The 19,482-nt window shown below is 36.9% G+C and overlaps 1 protein-coding gene across 1 annotated transcript in view; it reads left to right on the forward strand.

Annotated features, from left to right (window-relative positions):
- LOC107036043 overlaps window positions 1-19,391 on the forward strand; it is a 96,762-nt gene extending 77,371 nt beyond the window's left edge. The window contains exons 3-8 of the mRNA XM_015253764.1: window positions 1,887-1,942; window positions 2,093-2,419; window positions 3,019-3,201; window positions 8,196-8,295; window positions 10,589-12,381; window positions 17,723-19,391. Coding sequence (XP_015109250.1) covers window positions 1,887-1,942; window positions 2,093-2,419; window positions 3,019-3,201; window positions 8,196-8,295; window positions 10,589-12,381; window positions 17,723-17,866 — 2,603 coding nt within the window. The 3' untranslated portion in view covers window positions 17,867-19,391. The remainder of the gene's footprint in view (window positions 1-1,886; window positions 1,943-2,092; window positions 2,420-3,018; window positions 3,202-8,195; window positions 8,296-10,588; window positions 12,382-17,722) is intronic.
- Window positions 19,392-19,482: the final 91 nt, after the last annotated feature.

Raw genomic sequence — 19,482 nt, forward strand, 5'->3', positions numbered from 1 at the left:
AGAGAGAGAGAGAGAGAGAGAGAGAGAGAGAGAGAGAGAGAGAGTACAAAGGCGAATGAGACGCTACGTAAGGCCATCGTAGCACTAATGAAAATGAGATATAATGAAGCAGATGGCTAATGGAGCCTCTTCGAGTATGCGCCCGTGCCCATGAGTAAAGTCCACTCTATTTCGAGTTATGCTACTTCACCCAACTACTCCATACAACTGAAGTGTACATTATGTGTTGGCTGTTGCCAATGTACTTTGGTATAAAAACTTTCAGTGTCTATTGAGAGCTATCGGGTTCAGTGTCAGCAGCAAGTGCTTGTATTTTCTGATACTTGGATGTAATAACATCCAATATTTTCCTACCTACTTCACACGTTTTCCAAACTGTCTGGTAGCAACTGCACCCTCAAACGTTTTCCCGAAGTTTATTGGTATTACTGTCAAGAATTTACAGACTTCTATTTAATTTTCTCCCCTCCCCCGCCGCCCCTCTCCCTCCCCGCCCGACCAACTCCCGGAAATAACTTCTCGTTAAATTTTTTTATCTTCACTTTTACGAATATAGAAAAAAATAAAAACAAGAGAAAATATTTTATAGTTTTCCATTTCCCTCTCATAACTCTATCTATCCATAAAGGCTGGAACAGCTTTATGAGGGTCACGAGACGTATGAAGATTATAAGATTTTTCGGGACATGGAAGAGGTCATATAGGGTCAAATGATGATTTAATGAGAGTCGTAAGGCGGTCGAATGAGATTTAAATGATGGAATCGTAATTATTATGACGATTATCTGAGGGTTATGTAGGGATCAGGTGGAGATCATATAGAGGTCATGTAAGGCCATATAAACCTTCGTACGAGCCCTATGAACCTTCACAAGGTGTTATGGAGGTCATAAGAAGGTCATCCGAGATTTAAATTAAGGTCATCTAGAATTATAATTATTATTAAATTCATATGAAGGTCAACAGGGGCCATATTGAGGTTTATATAGAGGTCTTACGAGCTTTATGGTCAAATGAAGGTCATATAAACCTTCATAGGAACTCTAAGACCCTCGTTGAGGTCTTATGGGGCCGTATGGAGGGTCATAAAGGGCTTTAAGGTCGAATGCAGGTCATACAAAGCCATATAAACCATCATAAGAGCCACATGACATTTCACAGAGGTTTTATGAGAGTCATAAGAAGGTCATAGGGGATTTCAATAAACGTCATCTAAAATTATAATTATTAAAAAGTTTATGTAAAGATCAAATGGGCCATGTTGAGGTTTATCTAAGGGTCTTATGGGATTTCAGGTCAGATGAAGGCCATATAAGGGTCATAAGAAGGTCACACAGATCATAATTAAAATTAATAGGAGTCAGGCCATATTGAGGTTCATATAAGGATCTTATGAGTTTCAACGTGAAATGAAGATCATGTGAGCTATTATCGGTTACATGGAGAATATTTCAGGGTCATATGGACTCCGATGACGGTTACATGGGGATCTTATGAGGTTTACATAAAGGTTATGTGGATTTCATAAGATTCGATAAAGGTCTTATGAGGCTCACAGGAAATTTATGAGGTTCGTGAGGGGGTCATCTTAGGTCAGTTGAAGGTCATATGGGAGTCATACAGGGTTAGATGCAGGTCACATGCAGGTTTTATGGGGTTTATGTGAAGATTATATGAATTAGATGAAGGTCCTTTGAACTCTCACTCCAACTGCTTTATGACCTCACACAAATCGCAGAATGTTGAAAGTCACGCAAATTTTTTCATTTTTTTTCTTCATTAGTAATTCTCATCGCTAACAATGGTTTTTCAGATGTCTCTGTCTCACCCATAAACGCAAAAATGCTTCAAAATTTATAATAAAACAATTTCATCTTCTTTTTCAGGTGTTGAAGAGAACAACAGTAGAGAAGCGTCTGCGGAGTCAGAAGGTGGAGTCTCGGTAAGTATTCATGAGGACTTTCAGTGTCGAGATAAAGGTATAAAGAAAAAGGGAGAAGACACGTAACAAAAGAAGTGAAAGAAAAAGAAAAAGATAAAGACGTAAAAGGGTCGAGAGAGCGATATAAAAAGGTGGAATGAATGGCCTCAGGATGTGACGACGGAGGCGGCTGGTGATGCTGAGTACGAGGATGAGGAGGATGAGACTGAGGAGGACGTGGATGAGTATGAGGAGGAGTTACGTGAGGTTGCCGAGTCGCACGAGGCAATGTCCAGGGACGAGCGTAGCAATTCAACGTCTGGAGTGAATCATTCGGAGGGCAGTGCCGTTGGTGATGAGACAAGGGGCACCAGGAATTTTGATTCACGAGAGAAGAGCGCGGAGGAGGAGGATGGAGAGGAGGGCTCTGACGAGAGTATGACGTCAAACGAGGCTATAAGCGATGAAACTGAGGAGGAGAGGGAAAAAGGAATTGAGGTGAGTTTATTGCTTTCTTCTTCTTGATTTGATCGTAAATAATTGAAGATATTGGAGGAACACTCAAGTGCTCGATGAAAATGAAGGCATTGTCCCGCTCAATTCGATTCACTGATCATTGAAGGAGTCCGATAAATTCGATAAGTGGAATATAATCGTTCGTAATTGAGTAAAAATTAAGGCATTTGATTTCCTTTTGTTGCCGAATGGAGACTTTGTTATAGTTAAAATTGAAGTTTCGGAAGTTTTTGTATTATATCAATCTGTTGTGAGCTAAAAAGATCGAATTTTCGAACTCCTGAGGCCAAAACGAGTTATCCTGACTCAAAACAGGAAATTTCGGATGTGATTCGGAAGCACATAAATTCAGTATTTTCTAAAAATCAGAATTCCGAAGATATTCATTCAATTATACATGAAAAAAAAATTCCAATACCGTTTTATGAATTTTATCATTTTTATAAGAAATCTAACACAGTGATCAAAGAAGAAATATAATTAAATTTACCAAAATGTTATAAAATAATAAATGATAATGTGCAAATAGAAATATTTATACTGAATGAAAACCAAAGCAATTTTCCACTTTGTTTTTCAAGTACAAAAGAACTGCCGATGGAAAGTCAAAGCGTGTTCCAACGGTGAAGAAAGAGCTGAGCAGTCAAAAGGAGCTGATCATCAACGAGACGACTGGTGAGTCACCGGAAATTGTTGGGAGATTGGCAGAGAGAAGTGCGGGATATTCTCCAGGGAGAACACGGGAGATGATTGACAACGATTTGGTAAGGCACTCATGTTTCCTACGCCACGTGACAAATTGACTTTACCCAATACAGAAAACGAAGAGAAGAGAAATGAGAGACTTGAGGATGTTTCATCAGTTGTTTGTCAGATGGACAAAGGTGAGCATCAGCTCACTACGATTACTTCATTCTCAACTTGAGCTGTGGGTGAAGAATATGAAGTAATATCGACAAACATTATTTCGACGTTGATTCTTGAGGATTGAAACTATTGAGCGAGTGCAATCCATCAGTTCTTGTCGAATCTTGCGATCTGATTTCATCTTTTTTTTAGGTCTATCATTTTTATGTTTCTGAATATTCAATCGAACATGACAAAATGACATGAATTTCCAATTTTTCCCTGAATTTTCTGATTTTTCACAGAATAATTGAATTGAAAAATCAAATATTTTATCGATTTCCAGATCATTCGCACAGAAAATCAATGGAATATTTGATTTTTCAATGACAAACTTTCCGGAAAAATACGAAAAATTCAGACAAAAATTTTTAAGTGTGTCTTAGATCTCGAGATGTTCACCAATTAAATTAATTAATTGCAACTTCACCCTCAAGTAATATAGGAAAAACGGGCCCTCATGTGCCTGTTTTTTTTCGTTTGTTGGAATTTATCGGGGAACTATTGAGCGAGTGTAATGCATCGAAATATAAAGAAATATCCCCAAACAATATTTTGACGTTGATTTCTGAGTATTGGATCCCGATCGAAGCAAGGAATCCAACATCTCAATCTTCTACCTCATTCTCATCTCTTCTTTTTTGTTACGTATTTCCGAAACTTTCCCATCTCTACTCAATCTCTCCTATAAATCGAGATTGAACCAGACCAATTCAGCGTTTCACGTACCGGCGATTCTAGACTTGAATGAAATGACAGGAACAAAAAGGCATTCGGAGTGGGCGAATGGGTGATCGATCACAGGTTTCATGCCATTAATATGAATAGTATGATTAGAAAATTGGGATTCATCTAGGGAAAAGGGAGCTTTGGTTATTCATTGGGTGAAAAGGGAATCCACCACTCGAAATAGAGAAATCGAATATCATTGGAGAAATACTCGTGATGAATATTATCATGAACTATTGACCCCAGAGGGAAATACCTTTGTATGTAGAGAATTCTTGTCAGAAGAGATTCGATGATATTGTGATAGAATTTTCTCGTATGGAGAAATACTGAACTCGGTGAATACGATTCTGAAATTCAGTTTCCCTAGACCTCAAAGGCTTTCTTTCATCGAAGAAGGGTGAAGAATTTTTCTACAGGTTGATACTTCCTTTTGCGATGAGTATTCAACTCAAATAGCTTTATAAACACGGAGAGAAATAACACATTTCACTGAACTGCGCCTGTTTATTTGAGATTTTCTTGTTCACTTCAACAATATTTCAAAAATAATGAATAATTCGTCAACTACAAATCGAGAATTACATGTTACAATTATTTCTCTTCACCGTCTGAACAATGATTTCATTCAAAAATGGGGAAGTCTTTATTTAGATCAACGAAATATTTTTTTGACGTGGAGATGGCTTTAAGGATATCCAACTACTTTGGTTAGTTATTCTCCAGTGAAATGTTTCTCTACTTTTCATTTGAGGCCCATTTGACCCTAATTTCCCGGGAATTTTGCAATGAGTTTATTATTTGAAACTTTGCAGGTCGGAATTTGAATCGCGATATTGAACCGTTAGAAAATAGGTAAAAAATTTAAATAAAAAATGGAAAGTTTACTTTTGGAGAAATATTGATGAAATAATTGAAAAATTGCAATTTTTTAAAATTACGAGTATTTTCTATAAATAATTAATATACAACCAATTTTCAACTATGAAAATCATTTGGCCAGAATCGTAACAAATTTATACACATTTCAAATTTTACCAGAAATGGATTTTCATGTCCAAAAAAATAAGATTTTCGAAAGTTTAAACAATTTCAATTATTTATTTGTAAACAACAAATGTTTAAAAAAATTATAATTCTGTGCGAAATGAAATTTCAATGACGCTGAATATTCATGAATATAGACCTTAATAAGCTCTATTCATTGACACCAATTAAAGTTAAATTTTCAAACAAATTTTAAAAAATGCTATTTTCCAAAAATCGTTTTTTTTAACGATCACTCAAAAAATTGTCATCAAAATGGAATGAGTCATGGCCCAAAAAATTGATAACAATACCCTCTTGATTCTATCAGTACGATAGAACTACGATCCGAAAAAATAGACGAGGAGAATAATAAAATAGAATTAAGAAAAGCCAACCCATCCGTAAGCAATAACTAGACTCATTTATTTAAAAAATGCAATTGTCCACTTGCTTTGATTGCAGTCAATTCAATAAGTTGATTTTTCAGAAATATTCAGAGACCAAAAATAACTCTAAATATTCCCGAAGAATTGGAGCCATTAAACTTTATCATCTAGATGTGAATCCCCTCGTTCACATGACAAAGTAGGAGGTATCAAAGAGGAGGATTTGCCTCCCCCTTCCACCCATTCACGAGTCAATTTCCTGGCGAGCTGCCGAAATGTCTTCTATGTCACTGGATTTTCTATCTACCCTCTGACCCACTATATCTAGATCACAGGAAAACATTTAAACCTCAACATCAACCGATATTAACTTTCTCCCTCAGCTGTATTGCGACGATAAATATCTCACGGGAAATCATACCATAAAACCGGATGGAAATGAAAAACAAAGGGGGAAATGACTGAAATAAAACGGGCAAGTGTCGTTGGCAATCGATCCGTCACCTGCCGAAACTGCCAGACTCTAGAGGATGACCGGGTTTGCAGAGAGCCCTTCATGCCCCTATTTTATTTTTTCGCTCGTCGGAATTTATCGGAGAACTATTGAGCTGGTGTAATCCATCAGTCCCTGTCGAATCTTGCGATCTTATCGATTAATTCTCACACGGTGCTGAATTAGGAAAAACCAGTGCTGATTTCACATTTTTTTAGATTTTTTATTTTTCTCACTGCGCTTTTTATGGCGGACGTTTGTCAATCATTTATTGAATAGTGGTCCTCTCAATTTCAATATCAATCAAAGGAATGAATGATTGGCAAGAGGAAAATTTGGTAGTGAAAATATGGAAAAAGAATTAGTGATAATTATATTAGTAATAATTATGGAAAAAAATTTAGTTTTTGGAGAATATCTTGACATCTCTGAGGGATAGCGAAATTTTTGTAGAAAACTTTTTTTAGAGAAGATTGAGAGCTACATAAAAGATCTTGAGGAAAATGTGGATATCTGTCTTAGATCTGGAGATATTCAACAACTGAATACACTAATTGGAACTACATCCTCACGTAAAATTGCAAAAAACGCCCTTCATGCTCCTATTTTATTTTTTCGCTCGTCGGAATTTATCGGGGAACTATTGAGCTGGTGTAATCCATCAGTCCCTGTCGAATCTTGCGATCTCCTCGATAAATTTTCACACGGTGCTGAATTAAGAAGAACGAATTCTGATTTCACATTTTTTTAGATTTTTTATTTTTCTCACTGAGTTTTTTATGGCGAACGTTTCTCAATCATTTATTGAATAATGGTCTTCTTAATTTCAATATCAATCAAAGGAATGAATAATTGGAAAGAGGAAAATTTAGTAGTGTAGCCGTGGATGAGCCGATTTTTATGGGAAAGGAATTAGTTTTTGGAGAATATCTTGAAATCTCTGAGGGATAGCGAAATTTTTGTAAGAATCTTTTTTTGTAGCGAAAAGTGAGAGCTATCTGGAATGTCTCTTAGTAAAGTTTGATATCTGTCTTATAACCCAGGGTATTTCCCATTAAATTACTTAATTAGACCTTTATTTTCCTCCATGGCATTTTTAATATCTTCAGAGCTGCAGAAATTGCTGTATTTTTCCACAAAAATATAATTGCCACTCCTTATCATCGCTCATATGCATAAACTCAGAGGAACAAAGAGAAGAAAAGCGCAAGCCTTCAACAAAATATCCAGATATTCCGCAAAGTTTCAAATGCACAAGGCATTCTCCCTCGGTAAATAATATTTTTAAGCAAAGAAGAAACCGTCAAAACAATGATTTCATGAAATTCAGATCTTTTTACAGTAGCAGAACATTTTTATAGTTTTCAAAAAATTTACAGATGCACAAAAGAGGCTCATGAAAAATCCATAATCAAATCCTGCGATTTTCAAGTAATAATTAATTAATTCAGTATCGAAACGGTAAAATAGTCCAAGTCGACTTTGATTGTAGCCAAATTTTTAGGAATATCTCCGAATGTAAAGGAGATAGCAAAAATTTTGTAGTAACCTTTTTCGTAGCTCTCAATGTACTCTACAAAAAAGGTTCTGACAAAAATTGTGCTATCTACCTTCGATGCCGAGATATTCATTGAAAACTGGCCAACAGTCAAAAACGTCTTTTGCCGCTTCGCTACTGAATAAAAATTTCATATTTTTAAAAACTTCGAAAAAAAAATACCAACTTTGCACAGAAGATAGAAAACCTACAGAAAAATGCCGTCATCTCCGCCAGTACCGTATCTATGAAAAAAAAAATATTACTGAAGAAAAAAAGGAAAAAAAAAATTCGCATTTTTCATTTCTCCAAATCCCCCATTTTCAAATGCTCACACAGTCATGTAATCCTTATCTACCTCTGTTATCCCTGAAGAGTATCCCTCTCATTTGTCATCGTTAACGTGAGCACGTTCAGTCCCTTCTGTCGACCCTGATCGAGACTACGTGCACCAGCCTCGGCTTATATTGTCCAAGTTTCCTCCCCCAGTAACTCTAGCTCCTCGTGAACGAGGTGATGTGTGTACAGTTCAAGACATGGTTCTCCGCACTCTCCAAGCCATTTTCTCTCTTCCCCAACCCCCGCCCCCACCTCCAAACCGCCCACTATCCATCGTACTTGTGCAGTACTGTTGGGCACTAGTTTGACTGAAGTATGTTTCCTTGCTCTGTTGACCAGGGGGAGGAGTGGGTGCAGGCTGAGAGCTTGATGAAGCTACTGGTGAGGCTTGCTAAGAATCCAGAACGGTGGGAACGAGCACACCGACTACTGACTATGAGTGAGTAAATGGAGGGGGATATTATTGATTAACGCGATCCCAGGGGGGCAGGGAGGGGGGGGGGGCAAGGGTTTGTTTATGTTGTTTGAATTCCAGGCATATCTACACTGAGTGGAATTCAGATGCTTGTTCCGTGGAATTTTCGACGGATTAAAGATATACGAGAGCTTTGGCCATTTTTTTTTCGCTGAAATTCTTTTCAACGTTTGGAGTTTAACATCAAAGCTTGCATTTAATCCTAGACTAACGAACGTATTGCAGTGCTTTTGTTATTTTATTGGTGAAAATCCAAAATTGTTTCGACATTTTGAGCTCTTGAGAAACAGTTTGGGAATTTGAAAACAATTGGAATATTCACGTCTTGAGGAAGAGTATTAATTCAAAACGTTCTGTCTTTTAGATGCCGTTTTTTATAAACAATTGATTTTTGAAAAATTTCGGAATTTTATCAGAAATTCAGTAGAGAAGAGGTGACACGAGTCAGGACTAATTTGACTAGTGGTTAGTTTTCAATAAATATCTCGGAATCTAAGGCGGATAGCAAAATTCTTGCTATAACCTTTTTTGTAGCGCAAATTAAGGGCTATGAAAAAGGTAATTACGAAAATTTCGCTATCTCCCTTAGATTCGGAGATATTCTCAAAAAATTCAATTGAGAGCTAACGAGACCGTTTTACCGCTTCGGTATTGAATTGATTTTAGAAGAAAAAAAGGTTTTGAAAGAGTAGTTTTCAGCAAAAAGAAATGCGTCGAATTGAAAAATGTTTGAACATTTTCCCCTGAAAATAAAATTTGGAGTTACAAAGTGTAAATAATAAAATCATTACAAAATGTTCGTCAGCCTAAAAATCTAAATTTCATTTTTCTAATCTAATCTCAAAACAATTATAATTTCTACTTTACGAAAAAGAATTAAATAATTGTAAAAAGTGTTGTTGTCATAAAGAATTCTGTTCTAAAAACAAGAGATTCTCATAAAAGTTGAGAATCTCATCAAAAATTAATTCCCCAAGAAGAAAAGCTTCTGCAAGGCTAGCCCTCAGCAAAGAGGAATGCTTCAAATAAAAAAAAACTGTCTGAGCCATTTCCTCGTGAACCCATTCAGCGCTATAATCTCATACTTAACAAGCTGTTGATTATCTCTCAAAGCAACATTAAATTTTCCATTACTCCCTCCATAAAAAAAAGTTAACTACCTCTTACAGCTTAAATAATGCACCTCCTCATTAAATGCCCCCAGATATTCCCCAATTACCAGCTAAATGGAATTACTCGACTCTCACTCCCCGCAAATTTCTATTTCTCTCCATTGAATGCACCACATACATGAGATAATTCATGAAATTACATTAACGTACTCCACCCAGAACGGAATAATCCGACTAGTAGTAAACACAGGACCAGCGGATCAACGTCAAAGCCTTTACAACCCTTCCTCCCCCAGAACTATGGAAATTGATAGTTGTGGGTGGCGAATGTACGAGTTGAAAGGGACGTCGAGGCTAAAATGGTTACCCAGAAACTGAGCCTCAACATGTAAAGCACCCATAGCCCGAGATTATTAGCCGAACAATTGTTCCACCAATTTCACAGCAACGTCACTTGCTCCGGTACTTATACAGTCACACGCTGCCATTTTCTACCTTAATTACCTTCCCGCTGTGCGGCAGCCCGTCGTGATTAGCCGTCCATAGCGAAGAGCAACTGCTGTTACCCATTCTCTCGAGCTTTCTTCCATCTCGTTTTTACATCACTTGAGCATTGAAAATTCCCTTGAATAAATTACAGAATATTCCCTCCTACTTTTACACTTTTACGATCGCGGAGAGTTAAAAATATGAATGACAATCGGTCTGGGTGAAAACTGGTAACATTTATATGACACTATTCAGAATTGAAGTTCGCGAAAACCAGGAATACCAGTGACGTATCAATATCATTGTTACTATATGTTCCACGCGAGAATATTTGATGGAGTGGAACAGATTTACTCGAGGGAAATTAACTAACTTGATAGAAGGAAATTAATATCTTTCACAAAAATTAGATTTTTGTCGAGATCATGAGAAATATCCGTAGAAAAATTCCAACTGATTGAATGTGAATGTGAAATGATTAACACATTCCTCAATTTAACCCATCCGATTCAACTCCTGAACCCTTCAATTTTTTTCCATTTCATAGACGTCTTTTCAATCTTCAAAAATAACATAATGATAATCGAATAACGCAGACCGCAGTCTTCAAAATTCCCAACAGACAATATAAAATCATTCCAAACTCATATTTACAGAAGATTCGGACGACGACCTAGAGCTGTCCTCCCTGGACTCTCGGAAGCGAGGCTACCCAGCGGACTTTCCCCTCTTCACAACCCTCTCGCCGCATCCTACCAACCAGAAGCCCCCACCGAAGAAGCCCAAAAAGAAGAAAAAAAAGAAGAAGAAGCCACGCCACCCGCAAACTACCTCTCCCCCGCCCCCAATCCTGACCACCCAGACAACTCCACCGAAACCGGAAACCCACTGGAGACTAGTAGCTGAGCGTCTGTTCGGTCCCGGTTGGTCAGCCAATCGCAAGGAACCCACAAATATCTCCAAACTCCACTACCCGAAATCCCCAAAATTACCTGATCATCACGACAAGTATTCGAGTGATGAAACACGTATGGATTATACCCGAAAGTTTCACTTTGGTAAAGTAAACACCCACGAGAAGGGCTCACCCTTGAATCAACATGACTCGGCATCCAATTACGATATGCCAACCAACACGGGCTCTCACGTGCTTGATTACGATCTTCCGGAGCGTAGTTATCAAAGGCCAAGGGTCACAGACAGGTACGATCGATATCACCATTACATGAACAGAATCAGGGGTTTCGGTGATGACAGTGTGGAGGATTACGAAGATACATATCCGGACGTTGACTACCCACGTCATCAAGGCCTGTTTGGTAAATCATGGCGATACTCTGGGTACGAGCCGTCTAGATCGATGGAGGGTTATTACGACGATAGTAGACAGAATTTTGGCAGGTATCGATCCAAACCGTGGACAGTACTGCGTCCAGTTATTGAAGTGGATGACGAGGGAATTGGTAATCGAAGGTTGTACAATAAATTTGGTAGCCAGTGGTCGTCAGACAGGAGTGTCGATACACCCTGGGGATTGATTACAGAGCAACGGAGTAAAATTTTCCGTAATCCACCAGGTTCGTTAACACTGACGAAACATCGTGAAATTAATGAGACTGCTAAGACGAGATCCAGCAAAGATAGTGCCCTACCTAGGAGTGGGATGAAGCCGTGGAAGGCGTCGGAGCCAGCAAAGGACGTTATCCTGCCGAAACTCACCATGAAGACCTGGAACAGCTTGACTTCAGACCCGGCGACGTGGCCTTTCAAATTATCCGGAGCTAAGCCCTGGCCGAAGGACAAGAACGGAAAGGTTTACAACCCTAATGCGGAACTTGTAAGAAAGCTGGGACTGGACAAGCAGAACAGAATGCTAGAGAAGGATGATAAATCCCGAAAAGGCGACAAGTCTGACAGCAACGAGATAGGTAAAGCCACAAGTCTTCCGCAGAGGGACGCCTCGAGAACTTGGAAGATGGGGGGAAAGACCTCCTGGGGATCGCCGGAGGACAAGACCACCTGGGGCGACAGCTTGGAGCTTGGAAAGCTGACGGATTGGAATGTTGAGTTTGGAAAGCCCAGTCAGTCATCCACTTGGACACCAAAGTGGAAGCAATTTTCGTATCATAAGGTCAACGCTGGACCTGTGGCCAAGCCTGGAGCTAATTTGGATGGCAACAGAGCTAGAAATGCTTTCATAGCCATGTCTGCTGTTACACCGTCCAGATTTCCTGGCAACGAGTGGAGGAAGAATGACATTGAAGAGACTGTTGATCACTCTGACAACAGTGTCGACAGGGATGATCCTGCCAGTCAGATGCTAGCCAGACAGGACAACTCCCTGGGACAGTGGATCAAAAGCACAAATTTCAAGAGGCAGGAGAGACAGAAGACCAACAGAACGGATGTACTTGAGAGTCAACTCGAGGAACTGAGACATAACGTGAATGTGAGTACTGCATTGAAATATTTCAAAGATTCATACGTCCTTTCTAGGGCTAAAGCGTCAAGTGTCAAGTCTGAGTGAAGTTCAAACGTCGCTACTTCTCATTTCTCAGCTCTCCTTTGACCCATCTTTCGTCGCTAGTTTTTCAAGTCCCAGTGAACCAAGTTACGTCAGTAGAGGCAGACATTCCTTAAAACTATCTTCCTCCTGGGCTTGCACGCTTTACCCCTGTACTTCCGGTTGGAAAGACACTCCACGGAAAATTTAACGAAACTCATGGGACAACTCGGTCTCTTGGAAACCTTGGGAAGCCTTCAGAAACTAGTAGCACCGGCTTGTTGCCAGAGTGAATGGGCCAGAGTTAAGGACGAATGGCTACTTCCTTGGCTTGAATGAGGTTTTAGTTTTTATACTTTGTGTTGATTTTTTTTTCATTTTCCGTTTCTTTATCTTTATCTAGAGTCTATTTCTTTCCTCATTTTTTACTCCCACGAGAATTGTACAAACGCCCCTATGCACCTTGCCGAGTTACCGCGGGTAAAACTCGTTTCTAAAAGTTAAAGGATGAGGGGAGGGAATGGAGGGAGGGAGATGGGGTAGAGTGGGATATTGTAAATAAAAGTTTGTGGAGGGAAGTATCGCAGAGTGGATCGGTGAGTTTTTCTCAGTTTTATAAGTGTATAACTGATACAACCGTATTTTTCGTTTGAGATTTACGGAAAAGTTTGAGTCTGCGGGATTTAACACTTGAGAAATTCTTTTGTTTAATTAAATTTGGTGGGGCGGGGGTGAAATGCTAATAGGGTTTGGAGATTTTTGAAGGAATTTGGAGGGTAATTGGGGGATTCGGGGGAGTCAAGCGGGGAACATAGAATCTCTCGTTGCAGGGGATTTGGAGGGTATCAAGAAGACGCGTGGGCGGGAGTAGGGATTGGGAAAATGGTACGCGAGAGCCGGAGAAATATCAGCCGGGAAACACCACAAATAAACTCACTCTACTGCAATACCTACTAGGGACATTGTTGGGACAAGATTTTTAGGCTGAAATTGAGTTTTTTGGTCATTTCAGAGTTGGTCCATTAAAGTTTACGTTTTCTTCTCAGCAGTCTGGTCACAGAATCATTTTAAACAAGTGGGGAAATTGCTCTTGTATTGCATATAGTACAGTTATTTTTGCTAATAAATTAGTAATATACTTCCGACTGGTTACTTTGCATATAATTTCCTTCTAACATGTACAATTCATTGTTTGCTTCATTTTATTGAATTGAATAAGATTTCTTTTCTACTTAGTTGAATGTTATCATCATCATTATTCTTATTATCCGTTTCTTCTATACAATCATTTGTCTTTTTGCGGTTCTATCTCTCCCCTCAGCCTTTCGTTAAAATGTTAATAGAAAAATTTAATTTATACACACTTGAATGAATTTGAAACATCACATTTGAAGAAACCATCAGAAAGCTCACTATCAGGGAAATTTATGAAAAATTCGGAATTTTCAACAATCATCATAAAAATCAAATCAACTAATATAACTATCGTAATCATCTTTTAACTTCGACTTAATGACATTAAAACAAACATTTTAAACTATGATTGAATTCATTTGAAGCATGATATTCAAATTTATCCCCGGAATTCTGAATTTCAAAAAATACCAAATTTTTGTAAATTTTCAAATAAATCAAAATAACGATTATTGCTATCGCCTTCATCTTCGAACTCGGTCAAAAGGACGTCCAAATAAATTTTTTAAGCCATCATTCAATCAATTCAGGACATTTTTCTAGTTATCGTGGGACAATCGATTTTCGAAAAAGTTCGAAAATTGAAAAAACTAATCGATGAATTAAATTTCAATTAATGACGATTAATAGGGCTCAACCATACCTACATTTGATGAAAAAAATCAATTCCGTCCGTTCATTAGTGAACAATTGAAGAAAAACTTTGTTACATACGCACACACGTATGGATGAGGTCTCAAATACTATATTTCGTCATTAGGCCGAAAAAAACTTTTCCAAAAAAATCGAGAACTTAAATTTGAACGATTACAGAGCTCCCATTCGGAACCAAAAATAAAACATGACGATGTTTCAACAAATTATGAATTTATGATGAAAAGTGTGAGTCTATGGTATTTAAAACTAGAGAAATTCTTTCATTGAATTAAATTACGTAGGACGAGGGGGAATATTGATAGGGTTGGAGAGTTTTCGAGGAATTTTGAGGATAATTGGGGTATGTGGGGGAGTCAAACGACAAATATAGAATTCATCGTTACAGGGGATTTGTAGGGTATCAAGAGGATGCGTGGGCAGGAGGAGGGGTGAGGAAAATGGTACTCGAGAGCGAGGGAAATTTCCGCCGGAAAACACCACAAATAAACTCACTCAACTGTATTACCTACACCGGAAATTTATGAAACAAGATTTTTAGTTTGAAATTGAGTTTTTTTTGCATTTTTAGAGTCGGTCGGGAACTAATGGAGCTAAATGGATTGTTCTGCCGTGTTTTCGAGCGGAAATTCCGTCGAGTTAACTGATGGCTCAATTTTCATTTCCCCCTGGGGCACTCCTTCAATAAAAAATAACAGCCACCGTAAGTGCGGGTTATGGTGTAGAAAAATTTTAGCTTATTAAATTTTTGATAACTGCTGATCTAACGACGCAATTCGGATAAGTCCGGACGAATTTCGAAGCTTGAAAAAATAACTTCCAAATGACGTCAAATTTTAGAAATTCGCGTCGGCCAATTCCGAAATATGAAAGATTAAAAACGATCTATTTTGCTTCAATCTTCCCTTCAAAATAAATGGTCAATTTTTATCGGGCTCGGCGGATGAAAAATGTTCCCTCTAAATAAATTAAAAACACAACGAAAAAGAAAAATAGTAAATCGTACGATTTTCAATCGTGTTTTCAGTTGAAATTAACTCAAAATCAAACAAAAACTGACGATGCAATTCGGATAAGTTTGAGCTCATTTCAAAGCCTGAAAAAATATCTTCCAAATGACGCGAGATTTTTTTAATTCGACTCTGCCAATTCCGAGATATCAAAGATTGAAAGCGGTCCATTTTGCTTCCCGTTTCCCTTCAGGACAAATGGACAATTTTTATCGGGCTCGGCAGATGAAAAATGTTGCCTCCAAATGAAGCAAAAACACAACGAAAAAGAAAAATAGTAAATCGTACGATTTTCAACCGAGTTTTCATACCATCGTTTGCGTAAATAACGAAAAAACTTTTCCAGTTTCGTAACTGCGAACGCAATTAGAACCGGCTACGCCATTCCTGAAGCAACGGGTGGTCGATCATGACCCCCCCCCTCCACCCAATCCCCCTCCTCTACCACCACTTTTGCCATCGCAAGACCCGTAATTGCAAAAAAAAAGAGAGAAAAAAATCCCGAAACTGGGGTTGGGGAAAAAAGGCTAAAAAGAAGTAAAAAAGGAGTGGATGATAAAAAGAAAGTGCAGAGAGTGCTTCGACACGTGAAAAATCGTGCAACTTTTGCACCAGAAGTATTCCCATTGGTGGGATAGCAATATCCGAGACTCGTCGTCGGCTTTTTGAAACGTGTTCGATAACTCGTGTTGGAAAAATCAAGCTATGATCCAGGGGTATGTGTCCCCAGAGTATAAAAATAAGAAGAGGTTGAGTAAAAATCAACTGAAAAAAAAAATGAAAAAAAATGTCAGTTCCCGATTGCAAAAGTTGAGGGCAAACGACTGACGTCCAAGTTGCCTCAACGATGAGTCCACTCCTCCGACTCTACGTTGACTTTTCGTGCCTTCGTCTTCACTCACCCTCACCCCTTCCTCACCGCCGGCCCTCTTCACTTCACTTCCAGGATTTCATTCAGAACACGTAGGAAAACTTTGGTGGAAAATCCTTGGGGATCGATTCTCCAAGTTTATTCAATAAAAATGCCCCTGAGACACGTCGGAGAAGTGAATTTTTGGCTGGAGAATTGTTGAGAAATTTTTGGTAATGTTCGACTGAGAGACAGAGATAGCCATAATCATAAATTGGAATTATAGTGAAGTTTTGAACTAGTCAATTTGGTAATATTACTCTACAATTTTTAATTATTAAATTAATCAGCAGTTAAAATATTTAAATTCCGAATTATTTTATCGAAAATCCTTTTCATGAAATTTAGTATTATTTACTCAATAGACAATGGACAATTTCATATTATTATTTATTTCATTCATCCTCAATTGGAAATTTAGATTAGCAATTATTTTACTATTTTTACATTTCGATTATTATATGTAAACTGGAATTACTGTAAGGTTCAAATTCTTTCAATATTGGAGCATCCAATGATCGATGGCCATCCCTGCTGGGGGAGAGACCGAGTTTTCGTATTGGGGTTTTGCATAGTCTATTATATGATTGTTTTGGAAATGTTCAGTGAAAAATGTTGGATTTTTCAATGACAAATCAGTTATTTTATTGAATTTTTATTGAAATTTCGAAAGATAAAATTTCATCATTTCAGTATTACAGAAAATTTTTATGTTTTTCATTTTTTCAAGTCGTGAAAATTCAAGATAATGTTAATTAATCAAAAATTCGAAGAAATTTCCAGGACATTTTAGAGAATTTCGGGATTTTCCGTTAATTAAAATTGAAGAAATAATTTTTCAATTTTATGAAAGATTCGCCTTTGAATTTATTGAAAATAAAATATTCTCTCACAAACAAAAATTCTGAAACTGCATTTTTTAAGCACTTTCCTAATATAAAATTTAATTTTCCCAAACCAAAAGTATTTACATTTTTACAATCAACTTTTTTCAAAAACGATTCTTGGGTATGAATTTTCCAGTTTTTATTCCTTGAATTTTCGTCTGAAAAACAAATAAAAATACTGTAAAAAAAATACACAAAATTTACGCCCCAGAATTTCTATAGTAAAATCAAACTCTATTCCTTTTTTTCCCGCAAATATTTCTTTGAAAAATCACATGATAAAATTGCACATAGAACTCCAATAGAAATGAAATAATTTTTTCTATTACATTAATTCATACGTGAACCATTTGTTTAGATTTAAAACCTCATTCTTCAATTCTCCAAACTAAAATTAATGAATTACCACATAAAACAAAAAAAATACAATGAATAGAAAAAAACCGAAAATTCAGACCCCAGAATTTCTACGGAAAAGCCAAAATCAATTGCCTTTTTTCTCAAATATCTCTTAAAAAAATCATAAGATAATTTTTTTTATCAAATGATTTCATACCTGTATCATTTGTTCATCATAAAACCCCCATTCATCAATTTCCCAATTTGAAATTAATTAATTCCGATTGTTTCAGAGTGTAGTATCATCGACTCAGGCGACTAACTCTCAGTCGACAGTGTCACAAGCCACTAACAGCACCACAAGTCCCACAGAGTCAACTAGCAACAGTGTGGAACACAGCAGAGTGAATCAAAAGTCGAATCACACGATAAAATGAGTTGATTATTGTTTGAAACTTCCACTGAAATCAATCATTCGAACAAACTGGGATATTTCCATTTGTATGTTATCACTGACTAAATTATTAATTACTCAGAAACTTTGAATAACATTTGTTCATCCGTCTGGCATTAATTATTTGCCCTCAATCGTCGTGAAATCAATTCGTTAATCTGTTAAAATCCAAATTAATTAATGAGACTCAAATGGGAACACAAGTATACTTGCATTTACACGACCGATGTACATCTCTATCGATCCCCAATTTTATCACAGCGATTAACATTTTCTGCCGACCCCCGACCCCCCCCCTCGTTCCCCTTATGTATTTGTATTCGTGGTTAAGATAAATAAACGTTATGTACATATATTACGTTCTCACGGTTTAATGTGTCCAGAGAATATTCAGTGTTGCATGTAATTAATAATTGTTTTAAGATAAAAGAGAAGATAATGAAAAACATTAATAAAAGGACACTGTTGTACACGCGCACTGAACAACATGAACAGATACGAGAGAAATCCGATGAAAAAACGTAACAAAATATGTCTAAGTTGATTATAAAAATTATTAAAATTGAAAAACTACATTAATTTATCAGGTGAGGGTCGCTACACTGTTGGAAGAAATTCCTGAAATTTCAGATTTCAGTGTGAATTGTTTGGAATTTCAAATTTTTACGCTACAGGAAGACGAGAATTAGCCAGCCACCTTGAAATTTCAATCAAAACATGAGTCTTCGGTGTAAAATTATGCTGAACTTAGGGTTAATTGAGAATTCAAAAACATATTTACGTGAATTTTACGGATTTCCGTTATTTTTTATGGAATTATTGAACTAAAATTTACAACTTCCGCTAAATTTTCCATAAAATTTTGTGCGTTTAATGACGAACTTCTCTGCAATTTCAATGGAATTGTAATGTGATAGAAATTTCCAAAAAGTCAACCAGAAATTTCAGGTAAATTTTTCTGTGCAGACCGTTAGAAAAAAATTAAAAAATTTCAAATTTCACTGAAAATTCTTTGGAATTTGTCTATTTTCTATTTCCCAACTAATTTTTAATTAATTAACATTAAAGAATATATTCACCTGAATTTTCCTGATTTTCATTATTTTTCATGGAATAATTGAACTGAAATTTCCGGTTTCCACTAAATTTTCCATAAAATTTTGAACGTTAAATATCGAAATTCCTTGTGATATCAGTAGAATTGTAATGTGATAAAAATTTCCAAGAAATGTATCCGAAATTTCAGCCAAAAATTCTCAACAGTGTAGTTGAATGCCTCTCACCAACTATTTTTAATTTTAATAATTTTTCAAAAAATTCAAGAAAAGTTCAAAAGTCTTGTGAAAGTCTGTCGTCCATTCCCCGATCGAAAAACCCAGCTGAATATTGTATAATTAAAAACCCCTAATGAAACATAGATCTCAATTTCATCGTGCACATACCACGTAGGATTAACCGAAAAAGCCCTATCGAAGAGAAAAAAAAAAACAAAAAATGATTTGAGAAAAAAAAATGAAGGAATACAAATGAATAAATGTCATATGTTATGTATTAATTGTTTCATCTTTTTGTGTATCATCCTCCATGTTGTTTTACGAT

Source organism: Diachasma alloeum, unplaced genomic scaffold (genome assembly GCF_001412515.2).
Source record: "Diachasma alloeum isolate Michigan unplaced genomic scaffold, Dall2.0 Dall_scaffold_00203, whole genome shotgun sequence".
NCBI lineage: Eukaryota > Metazoa > Arthropoda > Insecta > Hymenoptera > Braconidae > Diachasma > Diachasma alloeum.